The sequence below is a fragment of the Elaeis guineensis genome, chromosome 1 (assembly GCF_000442705.2).
Source record: "Elaeis guineensis isolate ETL-2024a chromosome 1, EG11, whole genome shotgun sequence".
NCBI lineage: Eukaryota > Viridiplantae > Streptophyta > Magnoliopsida > Arecales > Arecaceae > Elaeis > Elaeis guineensis.
In genome coordinates this window covers 11,327,031-11,344,234 of record NC_025993.2, presented here as the reverse complement: position 1 = coordinate 11,344,234, position 17,204 = coordinate 11,327,031, and the positions used below count along the sequence as shown (strand labels likewise).

The window sequence follows — 17,204 nt, the reverse complement described above, 5'->3', positions numbered from 1 at the left end:
AAAAAAATAAAAAAATTATTTTTAAAATAGTTTTGTTGATGAAATTTCTTTCATCGCTAATAAAATTTTTTTTCTATTTACAAATTTTTTTCTCAAAAATTGATTAAAATAATATTTTTAAAATATGATTGTTGATGAAAAATAAATTTACATCACAAATAAATTTTTCTAATTTTTTTAAAAAATTAAAGATCATTTGTCATGAAAATTCAGTTTATGTTGCTAATAATTAAAAAAAATTCCCAAATTTTTTTAATCTAAAAAAAATCTTTCCAATAATTATTTCATAAAAAAATTAATTTTAGATTTTTTTACCAAAAAAATTTTTCATCCAAAAGATTTAACAAAAAAAAGATATTAAAATAATATTTGTGATGAAACATAAAATTAATTTTCTTTAATCAAAAATTTTTCAAAATAATTTCATCAAAAAAATTAATTTTTTATTAATCAAAAAATTTTTATATTAATAGTTAATTTATAATTTTTTTGTCAAAAAAATTTTTTTCCAAAAAAATTATATAAAAAATTTAATTACTATGAAAAATTTAATTTACGTCGCTAATAATTATTATAAGAATAGCTCTTCAGTTTTTGCAATGAAATGGATACTATAAGAGATTGATAGCTTTGAGGTCTTCGATCTCCAAGGAGCTCGTCTTTTTCTTAGAGTCCTCATTTTGAAAGTCAGAGTACAAGAATATTGTGATGATTTTGATATCACGAAAGAAATCTATTAAGATTGAGATTTGGAGGATAGGATAGGGACGAAAAGTTAGAGATCCAGAAGCTCATATATTTCATGTGAGGATCGAACTTGAGAAATTCAAAAAAAATTATGTGAGCATCAAAGACCAATTAACTAGAATCAAAGCAAACCTGCGGATAGTGCAAGTTGTATTATAAAGTACAAGCTCATATTTATGCTTTGCATTGCTAGGAAGATGAGTGCTCGTATTGTTTGTCTTTTCATGATTGAAAGTCTTATAGAGATACATTTGAGCATCGATCGATGTGAAAAATGTGGTATCTTTCAAGATCGTAAAAGTTATGCTAGAATATGCTACTTAACTATATGGTTTCTATATGAAAGGAGGCTCCTTTCATATAACTTAAGACAGACACTCTATCAGAAAGATTAATTAATATCATTAGTAACAGTGGCAGCGATGAATAGATGAATTTTATGTTACAAATAAACGTATAGCTCATTTCATTCAAAAAGATCTATTCATTTTACTCTGTGAATATCACCTATATTTATATGATTTTTTTATATAAAAAATTTGATCTAGATCATAACTCATATTTATTTCTTTACCATATAAAAGGACAAAATATGTATACAGCTGCTACAAAAAATAGATGCAGTTGCCTTATATAAAATCAAAATTTTAAATTTTATGATTTTTTTTAAATTTTTAATTTTTAAATATTGATGATGAAAATATTTTCATCGTAAATAATTAAGTATTTATGATATAATTTTTTTTATTGTAAACACTTAATTATTTATGATAAAAAAATTTTATCATAAATAATAAGTAATTATTGATTTTTTAAACTTATTTTTTAAATATTGATGATGAAAATATTTTTATTATAAATAATTTGGTATTGACGATGGAAAATTTTTCATCAAAATACTTGATTATTTATGATGAAAGATTTTTATCGTAAATAATAAGTAATTTTTGATTTTTTTTAAATGTATATATTTTTTAAATATTAGTAATGAAAATATTTTTATCGTAAATAATTATTGTTTATAATGAAATTTGATTATTTATGATGAAAAATTTTATCATAAATAATCAGTAATTTTTTAAATTTTTTACTTTTTTCAAATATTGGCGACGATAATATTTACGTTGCAAATAAAATTATTGATGATGAAAAAATATTTTTCATCATAAATACATAAATTATTTATGATGAAAATATTTTCATCATTAATATTTAAAAATTTAAAATTAAAATAAATGATATATTATTTACGATGAAAATATTTATCACAAATAATTTGTATTTAAGATGAAAATTTTTTTCATCGCTGATACATGACTATTTATGATGAAAAATTATTTTCATCATAAATAATAAATTATTTACGATGAATATTTTTTTATCGTAAATAAATTTATTGGTGATAAAAATATTTTCATCGCAAATAATTCCATCGCAATAAGGCTGTTTTCTTGTAGTGAATGTTTGCCACCGTAGGTCGGATTGCGGATATTTTGAGATTGCCATATGGGCCAAAGCGTGACTAGTATGGATTGCCACTATAGGCCGAAGCACGACTAGTATGGTTTGCCACTATGGCCTAAAGCATGGTTTATATTTTCAGTCATGAGCTGAATCGTGACCGTGATTAGTTCATGACCCTAAGACCACTGCTAATTGAATCGGATCAAGTTAATGAGATATAGATGATAAAATATAGAACTGCAATTAAGTAAAAGAGGCTTTACTTAATTATATATATGCATTATATCACTTTTGAAAAGATAGATATTTGATGGTATATGATGTATATTTTTTTTGTATATATTAATATTGAGTTATATTGGATATTTGAGATGAGATTTCTTGATTTATATTTTCACTTTGATATTGTTCATAGATTATTTTCAAATTATTATTATATTGATGTGAGTATAGGAGGATTTTTACTAAGCTATAAAACTCACCCTCTTCTATTTCTCTTTTCTTCTCAGAGTTGCGGGATCTCATAATTGGCTATGGTTTGTATTCGCGGGTAAACGGATGAATAGATAGAGCATTATTGATACTTCATCAGGTGATTGAAAGAATTGAATTTATAATTATGCAAGTTTTATCAATTATTATAAAAATTAGATCATTATAGATGTTAATTTGTAAGAAATTTTATAGACCTTACATATTTTTTAGGGTTTGTTCTAGAGAGTGTGCGGTCATTATATATTTGATCCGGATGCTGAGTTCGGAGCGTGATAGGTCTTCTTCGGAAATCTTAATCCCGGCTAGGAATCTTTATAGTGAAATGTTTTGATTTATTTTGATGTATATGTAATAGATTTTGTTTTTCACTATTTTCTGGTCACTTGGATTTCCTCGCACTAAAAACACGCAGCGTTGTTTTTGTTCCTTTTCTTCGTTTCTCTGCACTATTTTTGTTCTCTCAATGAAAGCAGGCGGGCACTATATTCTCCCTCTATAACGCCTTCTGTCCTTCTTTATTTTGTACATATATATTTCTCCTTTTAATTATTTAATTAAGTCGAGAAAAGTACCTTACTCCCTCCACATTTCATTAAAAAAAAAAAAAAAAAGCAGGAGGTACACTTCCCTCTCTGTTCCTTGAGAAAAGAAAGAAGCAAGTGTGTTGTCTCTTTTTTCTTATGCACCTTATTCGAGACTTCTGTCTCCAAAATATTAAGTTCTTGCTGCTTTAGTAGTTGAAGATGATATTCTTTGCTTCTAAGCAAGTCAGGCCACCATTCCAAGCAAACAATAGTTCCATTATCATGATCTCCTATAAATTCAGTGATTCTATAGATTTAGTTCATATGCTCAACTCGTTCTAGTAAGCAGCTGACATATCTCCAAGTCCAAGTCCTAAACTTCTGAGAAGTTCTATCATGTAGTTCGTTTACGTATATGCCAAGCTTTTGCAACCATAAGTCTTGATATGCTTTGCCAGGTGCAAGGAAAAAGAAGGTTAGTTGGTTCTCCATTGCAGGAATAAGAGTAACTTATTCTAATCACTATGGTTTCATTTTGATATTCCAAATTTGAAAATTATTAATATGTTGCTTGTTTCTTTCTTCAAAAGTTTAGAATTAAATTTTTAATAGGTTTTGGTTATCAAAAAGGAGAATTTCCAACATGAAAATTTCTAACCTATAAAAGAAATTTCGTAAAATTCGGAATTTGAAATCTCTTATTCAAGTAGATATTTTAATTTTATGATATATTAATGGAGAAATTTTGTATAGAGAGAGAGACATTCCCATTGAATGTATACAATGGAAGAGAGTTTTCTCTTTTTTTTTTTCCCCTGAAGTTGAGAGGTAAGAGGGAGGGATGAAAATGTTGCTTAACTTCTCCCAACCAGTAATTCCCTCATTTCTTTCAAATTTAAAAAATAAGGGTTGGGCCGGGTTGGCCCATCATGGGCGCCTAACTCAGACATGATGCATCAACATCGAACATCTAAATATATATGATTTTTTATAAAAAAAGATTTATATGGCTTTTCTTGCATAGGCAATTTCAGAGTGATTTCAATAACTAGTATCAAGAAAAAAGACCAATCATTCAAAGAATTATTTCTAAGATTATGACTCAACCCCACCTTAAAATATTTTAATTCAAATGGAACTCTACCCTCATGGTCCAAATTAAGTGAAAGGTTTAACTCATATTCAACCTATGTAAAGGGGTATTGAGAGGTGGCATGGCTCATGTTGCTAATTGCTTGTGATCGGGGCAAACCACACCAAGAGAAGAGAGTAGTGGGTGGGGGAAGAGAGGGAGGCATGGAGAGAGGCAAAGGAGGGAAACCAAGTAGACCTTCATGATTGGCTAGTCAGCAGAGGTTGGGAAGGAGCTATATATGGGGGAGAAATTGGGAGAGAAATAAGTTGGGAGAGAGAAGGAAAAGTGATGCAAGTATGAAAAAGCAAAATTTGAAATGAAATTAGAAGCATTTATATAATTGAAAACAAGAAAGATCAAATTTGAAGCAAAATTATTAAGAAAAGAGCTATTAACTCTTCTAAAAAAAGTTTCTAGACAAAATAAACTTGAAAAAATCAATTAAAGATAAAGGAAAATAATTCTTAAATCAATGGGTAATGGCATCGCATTTTGATTAATGTTTGGAATTTCAGTGGCATCGGCACATCTTCAATAAATCTGCCATATTTCCCTCATTTAATATCCACTTTAGGTAATTGAAGGTTACATTGCTAACTTAAAATTGCAGGTAATAGAGATAGTCCTATGTTCATCTATCCATGCTGATGCTAGTGAAGCCTTCTTTTAAATTATGTACAAGCACTGCTTTTTCCACTATGGTTTAGTTTAACTTTCCAAAATTAAGCTCATGAGAAAGTTTTGGTCCAAGTGGCATCTTGAACTTTCCCTTAAAGGAGTGTTTATAATGTGTTCTATCCTACTAGTGGATCTTTGCGTATTGAAGCCCACCTCATACTACTTCCATCAAATGAAGCACTTAGCTCCTACTTTCTTAACATAAGGAAGTTCTTTCAAACGAAAGGAACTCCCACTTCCTTCCTCAATTTGTTTTGTCCCACTTTCTGTGTTACATGTCCTCCGATCTCTTTTGATTATGTGATGTATGAAATCGGCTTGCTTATAGTTGCTTATAATTACTCTTTGTATAGCCAAAGACTAACATAGGTGGTTCCTATATATGAGCATTCTTTAATGTGGGTTGAGGTCAGTGACTAGGGCTCGACTAGATAGCATTGGTATCTATCTTCTCTTTGTCATACAGTATGGTGCACTCCAGTCACCCCTTGTGGCATAGTTTGTCTCCATTGGTCTGTTTTGACAATACAAATGAATGTCTCCTTGTCATCTGCAGTTGAATTACTTTACAGTTCAATGCTTATCTATGTTCCTTTTAGTGGATAGCATAAATATTAACAAATTGGTCTTTTTTTTTTTTTTTGGTAGAAACAAATTGGTCTTCAAGATTATTCAAACATATCTTATGATGTTGCAATGCCATCCTTTTGAGTTCTGGTGATTTTCTGTCACATCATGAGACCTCTTTTGAGACTTGTGAACCATCCTTTGTTTTAGTTTTATCTCAACTTTGGAAACATGGCAAATGTATGGTCCTCTACATTTCATCAAAGAGAAGAGGGAGAGGGAGGGAGAGATAAGGAGGGGTGTTGCTGGAGAGGCCACCGATACCACCTGCACTCACATCAAAGGGATCATTAATGAGAGTAGAGAAGAGAAGGGAATTGGTAATGAGAAGGGTTAAGTTTGCCTTTATTTATTTTAATTTTTAGTATTGCCAAAAGACCTAATCCTTGATGTTAGCATAGATTTGAATTTAAAATTGAGGGTAATATGATTTTTTTGGTTAAATAAAAAATATTTTTTGACAAGGGTGTTTTAAGTGTATACTCTTGTAAATATCTTAAATTATGTATATACCCTCGTAAATTTACTATTTTCATATACATCCTTATGGTTAAACTTTTGGTCAAAGAAAAAATGGTTTTTGTATATTCTTATAAATATTTGAAATTGCATATGCGGCCTAGCAAATTTACAATTTTCATATATACCATTAAATTTAAATCACTTTTTTTGCATGTGTACCCTTATAAATATAAGAAATTACATAAATAATCTTGCAAATTTACTATTTCCATGTAAACATCTATGAATTCTTTCCTTTTATGCATATACCATTAAGAGCTTATTTTTCTATGGCTACCCTTATATATATATATATATGTGTGTGTGTGTGTGTGTGTGTTTTGCACGTCTACCTTTATTAAGTTAAGGACATGCACATGAAAGGAAGTAATTTATAAGGGTACACAAGTAAGTATGTATTCACAAGGTATATACATATAATTTTAAATATTTATGGATGTATATATGCATGGAAAAAAATAGTTTATGAGCATATACATGCACGTAGTAAATTGGGAAGGTATTCATCATGCAAGTTGAAATATTTATAAATGTATAAATACAAAAATTGCCCAATCTGGTAATCGATTTGTCCCTAAATTGGCCGAGTCAATGATTTTTACATAGCTTAATTACTTTTCTGGTGACCATTTGGTTCGCTGGATTTTTGGTCAAATTGGTTGGTTCAGTTTTTTAATAGCCATTAATATGAGTACGCAAGGTGACTTGTATTAGGCCAAAGCTTCTATGGCTGAGGGCCCAAGGAAAGGTGCCCCTTTTGCTAGTGTATCGATCGTCGAAAAGCAACATACTTTATAATAAATCTCCATGTTTGCTTATATTGAACCAAGCTCTATAAACCAACACCTTAACAATCCTTAAGTGAAGAAACAAATATTGCAAACACCAATGAAGTCCAAGTAGTGCTTGAACTTATCACCAGAATTAGGCTTAATCATCATGTCTACTTTATATGCTGTAGATATCTTTTAATTAGATTGTAATATAACCATATTCCATAATCTCCATGATGAAGTGGTATTGGACATCGGTATGCCTGATTCTCTTGTGATATTTTTTAATTATTAGTTAGATTTATGATACTTTAATTATTATAATAGACAAGTGTCTGCTCATGCAACAAACCTAAGTTCTCAACCAAAATAATCTCTTTCATTACAATATATCTTTAGTGGGCAAAGCCTTCATGGGCTGGGGGCATAAGAAGAGGCTATCCATGAACTATGTTTGATGTCTCATGATTGATCCATTCATGGGTTTGTGGGTGGAGCTCCTGACCCAGTTTTTGAAGTGTACGTACATATATATGATTCACCCGTCCAAGGGCTTTTGGATTTTTTGAGAGCTTGCAAGATTGAGGACTTTTATAATTGGAATTTTTTTCTTGTTATACTTTTGCACTATTAGTAAAACTTTCTCCTATCATCTCTGCTTATGGATGCTAGTTATAGGCCGAACCATGTAAATCTTTGTATTCTTATATCTTTGCTTGCTTTGCTGTGTCTAGATCTAGTCTCTTTACTTGCAAAAAATCTTAATAACATTTTAAGGCCTTTGCTAATGTCCTTTGCTCAAATTTAAGAAATATAATAAAAGTAACTTCCTTGCAGAAAATAAGAAATTTCTCCTTACAAATTAGTTATTCTATTTTGAAGTATAGTGTCTTCTTTATTTCTAAATCATCTCCTTTTTAGTAGTTTTATTCTAAATGTCTCCTTCCAGAGCCTTCACCAACATGGTTACGACTAATTGTGAAATCTTCAAGGATGACTTATCCGTCATCCAACCGATCTTTAGACCCCCACTATGGGTTAATTAGGATGTGGTGGAAACGCCAATTATCCACTATCAAGTATATATATATAAAGCAATTAGTGTAATTTGTTGTGGCTGGAATTTTTCCCCGATATCATGAAGGCACGGCATTTTTAATTTGCGGCATATTGTTTTTTTGTATAATTAATTTATTGTCCACGTGAAGCTGAAAGGTTGACTTTTGCGTTTCTCTAACAAAAGATGTTCTCATATATATACTTTAAAAAGTAGAAAGCCTCAAAAACTCATAATTTCATGATTATCATATATACGTCATGTTCTCAATGTAATTCTTAAATTTTATTTTTTACTAGTTAGAATTTGGCACTTCTGATGATATGACATAAATTCTTTATACTATTTTTTTATTTTCTATATGCGAGTAATTCATTTTTTTGGTAAAAAGAGCAATTCAAATTTCATTTCTTTATTCTTACTTATTTCATTTTACTTTCTGGGTCTCAGGATTTTTCATTCATTTATCTTTTTCAAATTGTGGTAAGATATTGTCAACCTTTTTTGCTTTTAAAAGCTTGCTTTCTAGGAAATTTCTCGTGTGGTTCTCGGACCATGAATGTGATATGGTTTTGAATAAACCACAAGAAATCCTTATTCCTAGTTAATCTCTAGATATCTTAAATTTGAAATATTTGCTCGTTTGTGCATGAGAAGTAATTAAATCCTAGAGATTACTTTCACACCGTCACTTGCATAATTTGGAAATTTTTGCTGTTTGTGCATCTTGTCAAATTTGTTCACCCCATGTTCAAGATATCCTATAATAAAAGTAGCTTGCTAGTAGCAACTGTGGAATTTTCTCATGGCAAAACAATTATTTTAATTTTTGAACTAAATGTCTGTTAGATAATTTCTCCTAGAAGTAGTTATAGTAACTTACTTGGTCGCGTACACTATATTAGGTCGTAACATGGATGAATTGCTCAGCCCAGTTTTTATCCCTTGCGCCAGTCGGGTCAGCTATGAACCAGAAGATCCGTCTTATACAGAAAGAGTAATGCCTTCCACTAGCAGAAAAACCGACGAGGACTGGATCAAAAAAGTGAGGGATCGTGTAAAGTCAGCGTGCCCCGTGCACCATGCTGACAAGCCATGCACCATCTTCAAGGTCCCCGAGCACATTCGGCAATTGGCACCTAAAGCCTACGAACCAGTGATTGCTTCCTTGGGACCTTTTCACCACCACCTATATGCGAGTTGTGTCATTACGGACCACAAGTGGCGGTGTGTCTGGCACCTTCTATCGCGTCATGAAAGTCAAGAGTATGCAGATAAATTGTTGGATGAGTGCTTGATGGAGTTGAAGGAACGGGATGCCGAGGTCCGGAACTGCTACTCTGAGGTGCTCCCTCGACGGCTGGATGCCCAAAACTTGGCATTGATAATGTTGCTTGACGGGTGCTTCATCATTTATCTCATGCTAAAAATGCATGCGAGGATAGAATCGTCGAGGGAGCAAGTGAAAAAGGATCAAGAGCAGGACGACACGGTGGGAAAGTTGGAAGATAAGACAGGCAAGGAGGGTGAGGACAAGAAGATGAAAGAGTGTACGACTGAGGCAGGGCAAGGGGAGTTGGTCTTAACAATTGATCAGGAGAAGGAGAAACTGCCTCCGGACCCAACCGTGGCAGGGTTATTCACTCTTGATTTAGTGATTCATGATCTGTTGAAGCTTGAGAACCAAATTCCTTTCGACATCATCCAATTGCTATTCGATAAGCTTAAACCATGTGAGGATGAAAAGATTGATCTTGTCGACCTTGCCCTCCAACTCTTCAAAGACATCCATCCCAATGAATCCAAATCATTCAAGAAAAAGTCTCCCAGGGAATACCATCATCTGCTTCATCTATTCCATTCATCTCGGATCACTTCAGAAAAGCTAGTGAAGTCTAAGTGGAAAAAGGCAGAAGTTGCTTCTTCGCAGGGATCGACACAAGGGACTCTAACGTCTGCACCCAAGTGGATTCCTAGTGCGATAGAGCTCGGCAGGTGTGGGGTGAAGTTCAAGAGGAAGGAACCGGCAGATAATTTCTTGGACATAACATTCGAGTGGAGGAAGATAAAGGTCACGCCATTGTTCTGCCTCTTGAAGTTGTGGTTGATGTTTAGGAGTGGACGGATGGAGATACCACCACTACAAATTTATGACTATACCGATGCACTATTCCGAAACCTCATAGCTTTTGAACAGTGCTATTTCGACACTGAGATGTATATCACAATATACGCACTTTTCATGGATTGCATCATCGATCAGGCTGAGGACGTCCGATTGCTTCACTTGGAAGATATATTGGAACACAAACTAAGCAATGATCAAGCAGTGGCAGAACTCTTCAATAAGTTGGGCTGTCAGATACGCTTTACTTGGAAAAAGAACTACCTTACAAATCAGATTATGAAAATAAACAATTTTTGTGACTCTAGATGGCACAAATGGCTTGCTGCATTGAGGCGAGACTATCTTGGTAATCCATGGGCTATAATTTCAGTTTTGGCTGCGTTCATTCTTCTCTTGCTGACCACCGAGCAGGCAGTATTTTCTGCTTTATCCTATCATCACTCTTGATAGGTGTTATCAGCCTGCTATTCTATGGAAGCATGGATCAAGAGACAAAGTAGATGTTGGATAAAGAAAGGATTCCCTACAAGCATGGATATTGGAAAATTTCTTGGTTATCTGGGAGGACAAGAAAATAGATGGTTACAAGTGGTTGCTAGGTAGTGCGGATAAATTAAAGGGGTTGGGCTGTTATGGGCCTTGTAAAAAATAATTTGCCGTAATGTATCAGGGTCGCTGTGTTATTTGCTTGGAAGTTAGCTGATGGCTGTAATGTGGTGTCAAGGTTCTAGCACATGGAATTCGAATTAAATTCTGTTCTTAGTTACTCTTCATCAAGTTAAGCTTCATCTTGGTATTTTAATACATTTCACTTAAGGCCTACCCGTTGATAAATGCAAAATTGGTTATGGCATTGTGCACAAATCTACGCGTTTCCTCATTTCTCCTAATATTTAAAATAGGTTTTTGGAAATTGTGGCATTGCTTAGTTATTTCATTTCTTTTATAAATTGTGTCCAAGAAGTTTTGGACATAGTTATCTTAGCATCACAAATGAAATCAGGAGCACTTCATTAGGTAGCTACTTTTCGCTAGTAACGGAGCATGCGAAGTTAAACGAAAAAGAAAAATATTCAAATTTCATCAAAAAGGACATCCATAAATAAGGCATACAAATAGAGAGGGAGGGAAAGAGAATAAGAATACCAATTTCGCACAGCAGACAGAGACTTCCAAGGTAATGTTTGATTAACACATGGTGGATGGTTTTGCTGCACTTTTCCTATATTTCTAACATCAATATTGGAGGAGCCTGGCTGTCTACATCAATGAATGATTATTGATAGTAGGAAATTATGATAGTTTAACTATCATACAATAGATTCAGATATCCCTCTTAGGATCAATTTATCAATCTGAGTTTATCTAGATATCCAGACTTTCTATTAGTTCATACAATTTTCGAAAAGAGAAATCCATGAAGAAAGAGAAAATTATAGAGAGAAAATAGAAAGAGAAATTAAGAAAAGCAAATGAAGAGAGGGAAAGAAGAGAGAGAAGGGAGAGAGCGAAACTCTCTCTTTTCTTCTTTTTTTTCTTTTCTCTCTTTGTTTTCTATGTTTTTCTCTTTTTGCTTTCTTTTTTTCCATTTCTTTCATTTTCTTCTTTCTTTCTTTTTTTTGTTTTCATGAAAAGTGGGGAAGGGGGATAAGGCTATAGGCCGGTAATCATCGCACCCATCCTACCTTGATGGCAACCCCCGATGGTAGTGAACTTTGGCTACTTCAGCCCTCAGTGGCCCCAGCATGGCCGCAGTGACGGCCAATGTGGTAGAAGAAGGGAAAAAGCAGAGAACAAGGGTAGGTTGTGTTCATCATGAAATTTGACGATCTTTAGTGGCAATCAGTTGATTGAATCCATTAACAATAGTTGAGAGATCAAGAAAAAGAAGAGACCTCGACTGAAAAAATTAAAACTCTTCATCAAATTTTCGCTAATGTTGATTAGTTCTTTTTTTTTTGTGGGGGGTAGTTGAGATGATTAGATGGAAGGGGTTTCATAGACCCCTTGCCGGAGTCCGATCATCCTTTGACATCCATCTTCCAAAGGAATCGGAGAGAAGAATCAGACTCCCATTGGGAGTCCTCTTCTTCATTCCTTGTTTATTTATTTTTTGTGTTACTCTGAGATTCATGCACAATTTGGGCCTATGCAATCTTTTGGGCAATGTAGGAATTTGGATTTTTCCACATGAATCTTAAAGCATTGAAAAAAAAAATTATGAAAAAGACTTTGATTGGGGATCTTCTTCCCCTCCATCTCAATTTAAAGGGGACCAGACATTTTGAATCTGATCATTTGCCATCACTGAATGAAAACTATTTTCTTCCTCTTCATCTCCTCAGATATCGTTCACCAAGCTTGCCGGAATCGCCAAGCAATCACCATTGAGAAGTCAGGTACATGGCTGAGAACCTTTTGTGGATTTTTTTTCCTATCTTTCTCACCAATTATAGCCTTCATTCTAGTCAGCTATTGTTAGATTTTGGTTGGAAAGAGCAGCCCTATTGTAGCTTCAATTTCTCCTATTTACCATCAACTTTTGTTGATTTTTTTTGGCACCAATTATTGCCATTGACCACTAGTTAGGGAGCCTCCAGCCACATTACCACAGCCCAACCAATGATAGGAGATTTTATGTCCAAGGAAAATAGGAGAATGTGAGTCCCTTATTTTCTAAAAGAAAAGAAAAAAAAAAAGAGAAAGAAAAAAAAAAAGATGATAGAGAGAGAGCTTCTCTCTCCTCTCTCTCTCTCCCTTCCCTCCTTTCACTTGCTTTTCTTGGTTTCCCTCTCCATTTTCTCTCTTCACAAATTTCTCTCTCTATATATTTTTCTCTCTCATCATGGATTTCTCTCCTTGGATGTCTTTTGGACTAGTGGATAGTCCAGATACCTATGTAAACCCAGATCATGGTTGAACATAAAAGAAGATTTTTAGATCGCGTCATATGAGCAGGCACTACAACAAAACAGGATATTAGTGATGAAAAAAATTCGTCATTAATAATGGATTTTCATGGCTAATAGTTATTAATGATGAAATTATCGTCGCTAATATTTAGTCACAAATAATGGCATCGTTGATATTTTTTTACAATGAAAAAATTTTCATCGTCAATAATCGATATTACTGATGAAAAATTTATCATTAAAAAAATTATTTTTTCAAAAGCTATTTATGATGAAAAATTTTAGTTATAAAAAAGATAATTTGCAATGAAATATTACATCGCTAATAAAAAATAATTATTTACAATAAATTTTATTCATCGCTATTAATTTAATTAAAAATTTTTATGAAAATCAAATTTAAAAAAAGTATTAATGACTTAAATTTTTCATGGCAAATATGGTAATTTCTTACGTAAATTTTTATCGCTAATAAATTATAAATTAATAGTAATAAAAATATTTTCATCGCTATTAACTTAATTAAAAATCTTTATGAAAATTAAATTTAAAAAAATATTAGTGACGTAAATTTTTTGTCACAAATATGATAATTTTCGACATAAATTTTTATCGTTAATAATTATTTATGATGAAAATATTTTCATCACTATTAATTTAATTAAAAATTTTTATAAAAATTAAATTTAAAAAATATTAGCAATGTAAATTTTATGTCATAAATATTATAATTTTTGACATAAATTTTTATTGATAATAACTTTTAATTATTTACGATAAAAATATTTTATTGTTATTAATTTAATATAAAATTTTGATATCTTTAAATTTATTAAAAAATTATTTACGATCAATTTTTCATCTCTAATATATTTTTTGAAGATCAATATTTCATCAAAAATAATTACATCGCTAATAATTTACATATATTTTTTAATAAAATAATTTAAGAATATATATATATTTAATTTATATTTATAATATTTTTTATAAATTAAAAATTAAAAATAAAATAAAAAATTCACACAATAAATCTATAAATAAATTTTATCATTTTATTATATTAAATTAAAATTATAAGAGATTTAAAATAAAAATAAAAAACTACATAAACAGGCCGTCAAGTGTCGGCATCTGCAAAAAAAAAACAGACTGGAAAAGGAGAGTGCTCGAATGAGCTCGGACCGACCTGCTACTGTTTCATCAGCTACTTCATCTGCTCCATCTGCGCTATCTGCTCCATCATCTGGATTTGGAGTCATTGGTACTCGTCAACATGTACAGTCAACTCATCAGCTCGCTGCTCAGTCTGCCTCTGCACCTCCATCAGTCGAGCATCGCAGGCAGCATGGATGTCAACCCTGGATGAGTGTGAGAATGAGGGAGCAGTGATCTCATGCCCTAAACCCCTAACATAACAAGATCTCATACCATGCATCTGATCACGGATCTTGTCATCTGCAGGTGCGGTCGAGCCCTTAGGGATAGACTGGGATCTAATATCTATCATACGATCCTGAAAATTAAAATTATAGCTATTTTAATTTTATACTGAAAATCAAATTATAAATAAAAAAATAATTAAAAAAACTTACAAAAAGTTCCTGGCTCCCCATCGTCCACTCTCCTGACCGTTGTTGGTGGGTCTGTTGGTAGATATCGATCCTACCAAGAAGCTCGCTACTCACAGAATCTCTCTGTAATTTGAGAATAATTAATTAAATTTTTTTTAAATAGTTAGAGAGTTAAAATATACTAATTAGAAATTACTTACCATCTACTCCATGTGACGAGCGAACGACCTCGAATCCCTACAATGTGATACGATCTGTCTCGCTCGATTCGCAGCATTCTGGGCACATCTTCTCTGTACAGTTACCAGTTAAATTAGTAAGAAATAAATTGAATTTAAGAATAAATGATTCAATCATTAAACTCTAAAAAAAAAATTGGATGTGTAATCTGATATGCCAGATCCTCGTAATACCGGCATATGAGAGCCTAATCATCCATAGTGATGCTGTCATAAGGCCGCTGCCATGCTGCCTCCACTCCATAATCCTGCATCACATGGTACCAATATTGATGGATGCAGTGGCAATACTTCTTGAAATACAAAGATAAATGAGCGTCTACAGCTCGCCGCATATCGATAATATCAAATACAACTTGCCAATAACAAATATTAGAAGAATACAGTGCCAATTAAATATTTACAGTATAATTTATTTTATCTATAACTGGATATAGAAAATCTCTCTCTAAGCCGGTACAATGTGGCGTCAATTGAAAAGCATCACGGGGGCATTACAGTGGCATATGATGCCCAGCTCGGTCTGCCACAACTCGCACCATCTCCTAATGGGCCTAGTGTAGTCGGGTAGTATCTCGATATGGAGACATTATTCTGGGTGATCACGTCTCCAATGCTCTAGAGCGAGGTTCTTCGATGGACCTTGTCCTCATCTTACTACTAATGGAGACTGCCCTAAAACAACAATAAATAAATCATTAGTATGATAGCTATCCAAATAAAAAAAATTAAATTTTATTATATAAAAAATATAATAATACCACTCAAATCTGCCTCACTCGGACCCGCCTCACTGGGACCTACCAGTGCAGGACCCTCTGGTGATGGAGCTAGTGCAATGATGGAAATCGATGAAGGTGCCTCAGCCTCCGAGGTAGACTGTGAATGTGAACATCATCGTCTGTCTCCTGATGCCATATCTGTAATTCTTGACATATAAATGAATATAATATTGAATAATAATAATGAAAAATAAATTACATTCTAATGAATAGAATGATATCGCATACCATTATTGCAAGAGAAAATTAAACAAAGAATATAGATCTACTCATCAATATTCGTATCTTTCTCGATGTGTAGATCCTCCTTCGAATCACAATAATCAACATATGTGTCGTTTTCTATCTGATCATCATTTATGAACTAATCGTCGCTCTCTGACTCATCAAGTTTAAATATAAAATCAGCTTCAACTTCGTTGGACGGCAGATCAGCCCTATTCAAAGGAGCTATTACAAGTTCTTCATCAACAAGAAGCTCGACTAATGTTTGTTCTTCCTCTTGAAAAATTTTTCTTCATGTAAATCCGAATTTTCATTCATCTCTAATCGGGTTGGTATGTCATATACACCCTAGATATTATTTTTAATTTATACGACATGCTAATTACCTTGATACTTTAAATTCTTCAAATATATTACTTATTTCGCTTGAGTTGCTAATATATACGGCTCATTCTGGTACCATATTCGTGCAAAATTTATACTGATAAAGTGTGGATTAATATGAATACCAATCTTTTTATTGCTAATATCTCATCAATCACACTAAAATAAGAATACAGAATTACTGGACTCATACTTCAGTTCTATGATATCTATCAGTACACCATAATATTCAATCTCTTCTTCTCTTTCATATCCTATCGTAGCAATCTCACTATTCTGGATTCATCATTGCATCTCAAGCTTCCTTGTATGAAATCTCATTCCTCCAATAATACATGATGCGTAGTGGTTAACCCTTCAATCAAGATCACATGCTAAATCATACAACTCATCGGTCACATCCTCTTCTTTATTGAAATACTTATATTTCATCTACACCATAACATAAAAAAAATTATATTGATTCAAATAATTATTTTTATAATTATTAAAAATAATATATTATTAGTACAACTTACAAGATTATCAAATTATTTTATAAATTTTCTCCTATGTGGATCATCAGCATCCGTATTATTCTCTTTGCATAGTATACTCTTGTGCTCACTGCAACAAGTCATGATTTTTAATTTTACATTGACGTGAAAAAATTGCTTAGAACATTAAATCGTATGCTAAGATGGTACTTACTCAATAAAATCTCTAATTTTTTCATAATTATTTAGAATATAGAAGTGTGCCTTGGATAGCTCATTCATGTTCATAAATTCATATCTCCTTCCACTAATGGGTCGAACCATTTGTTTAAATATAGACAGTGTTGGTTCATTGTCACCCCATTCACGGTCTGTGTTATAATCTATATGATTGAATCTTGTTTCGATATCATCAAGATACATCGAGCAGAACGTGACACACTCCATAGTTACGTATGCTTC

General features: G+C 32.4%; 1 protein-coding gene across 1 annotated transcript; it reads left to right on the top strand.

The window, feature by feature from the left end:
* Positions 1-3,575: 3,575 nt before the first annotated feature.
* LOC105037962 (UPF0481 protein At3g47200) lies at positions 3,576-10,971 on the top strand. Its single transcript, XM_010913604.4, has 2 exons — positions 3,576-3,705; positions 8,928-10,971. Exon 2 carries the CDS (start codon positions 8,936-8,938, stop codon positions 10,595-10,597), a length of 1,662 nt encoding a protein of 553 aa, XP_010911906.3. The 5' UTR covers positions 3,576-3,705; positions 8,928-8,935; the 3' UTR covers positions 10,598-10,971.
* Positions 10,972-17,204: the final 6,233 nt, after the last annotated feature.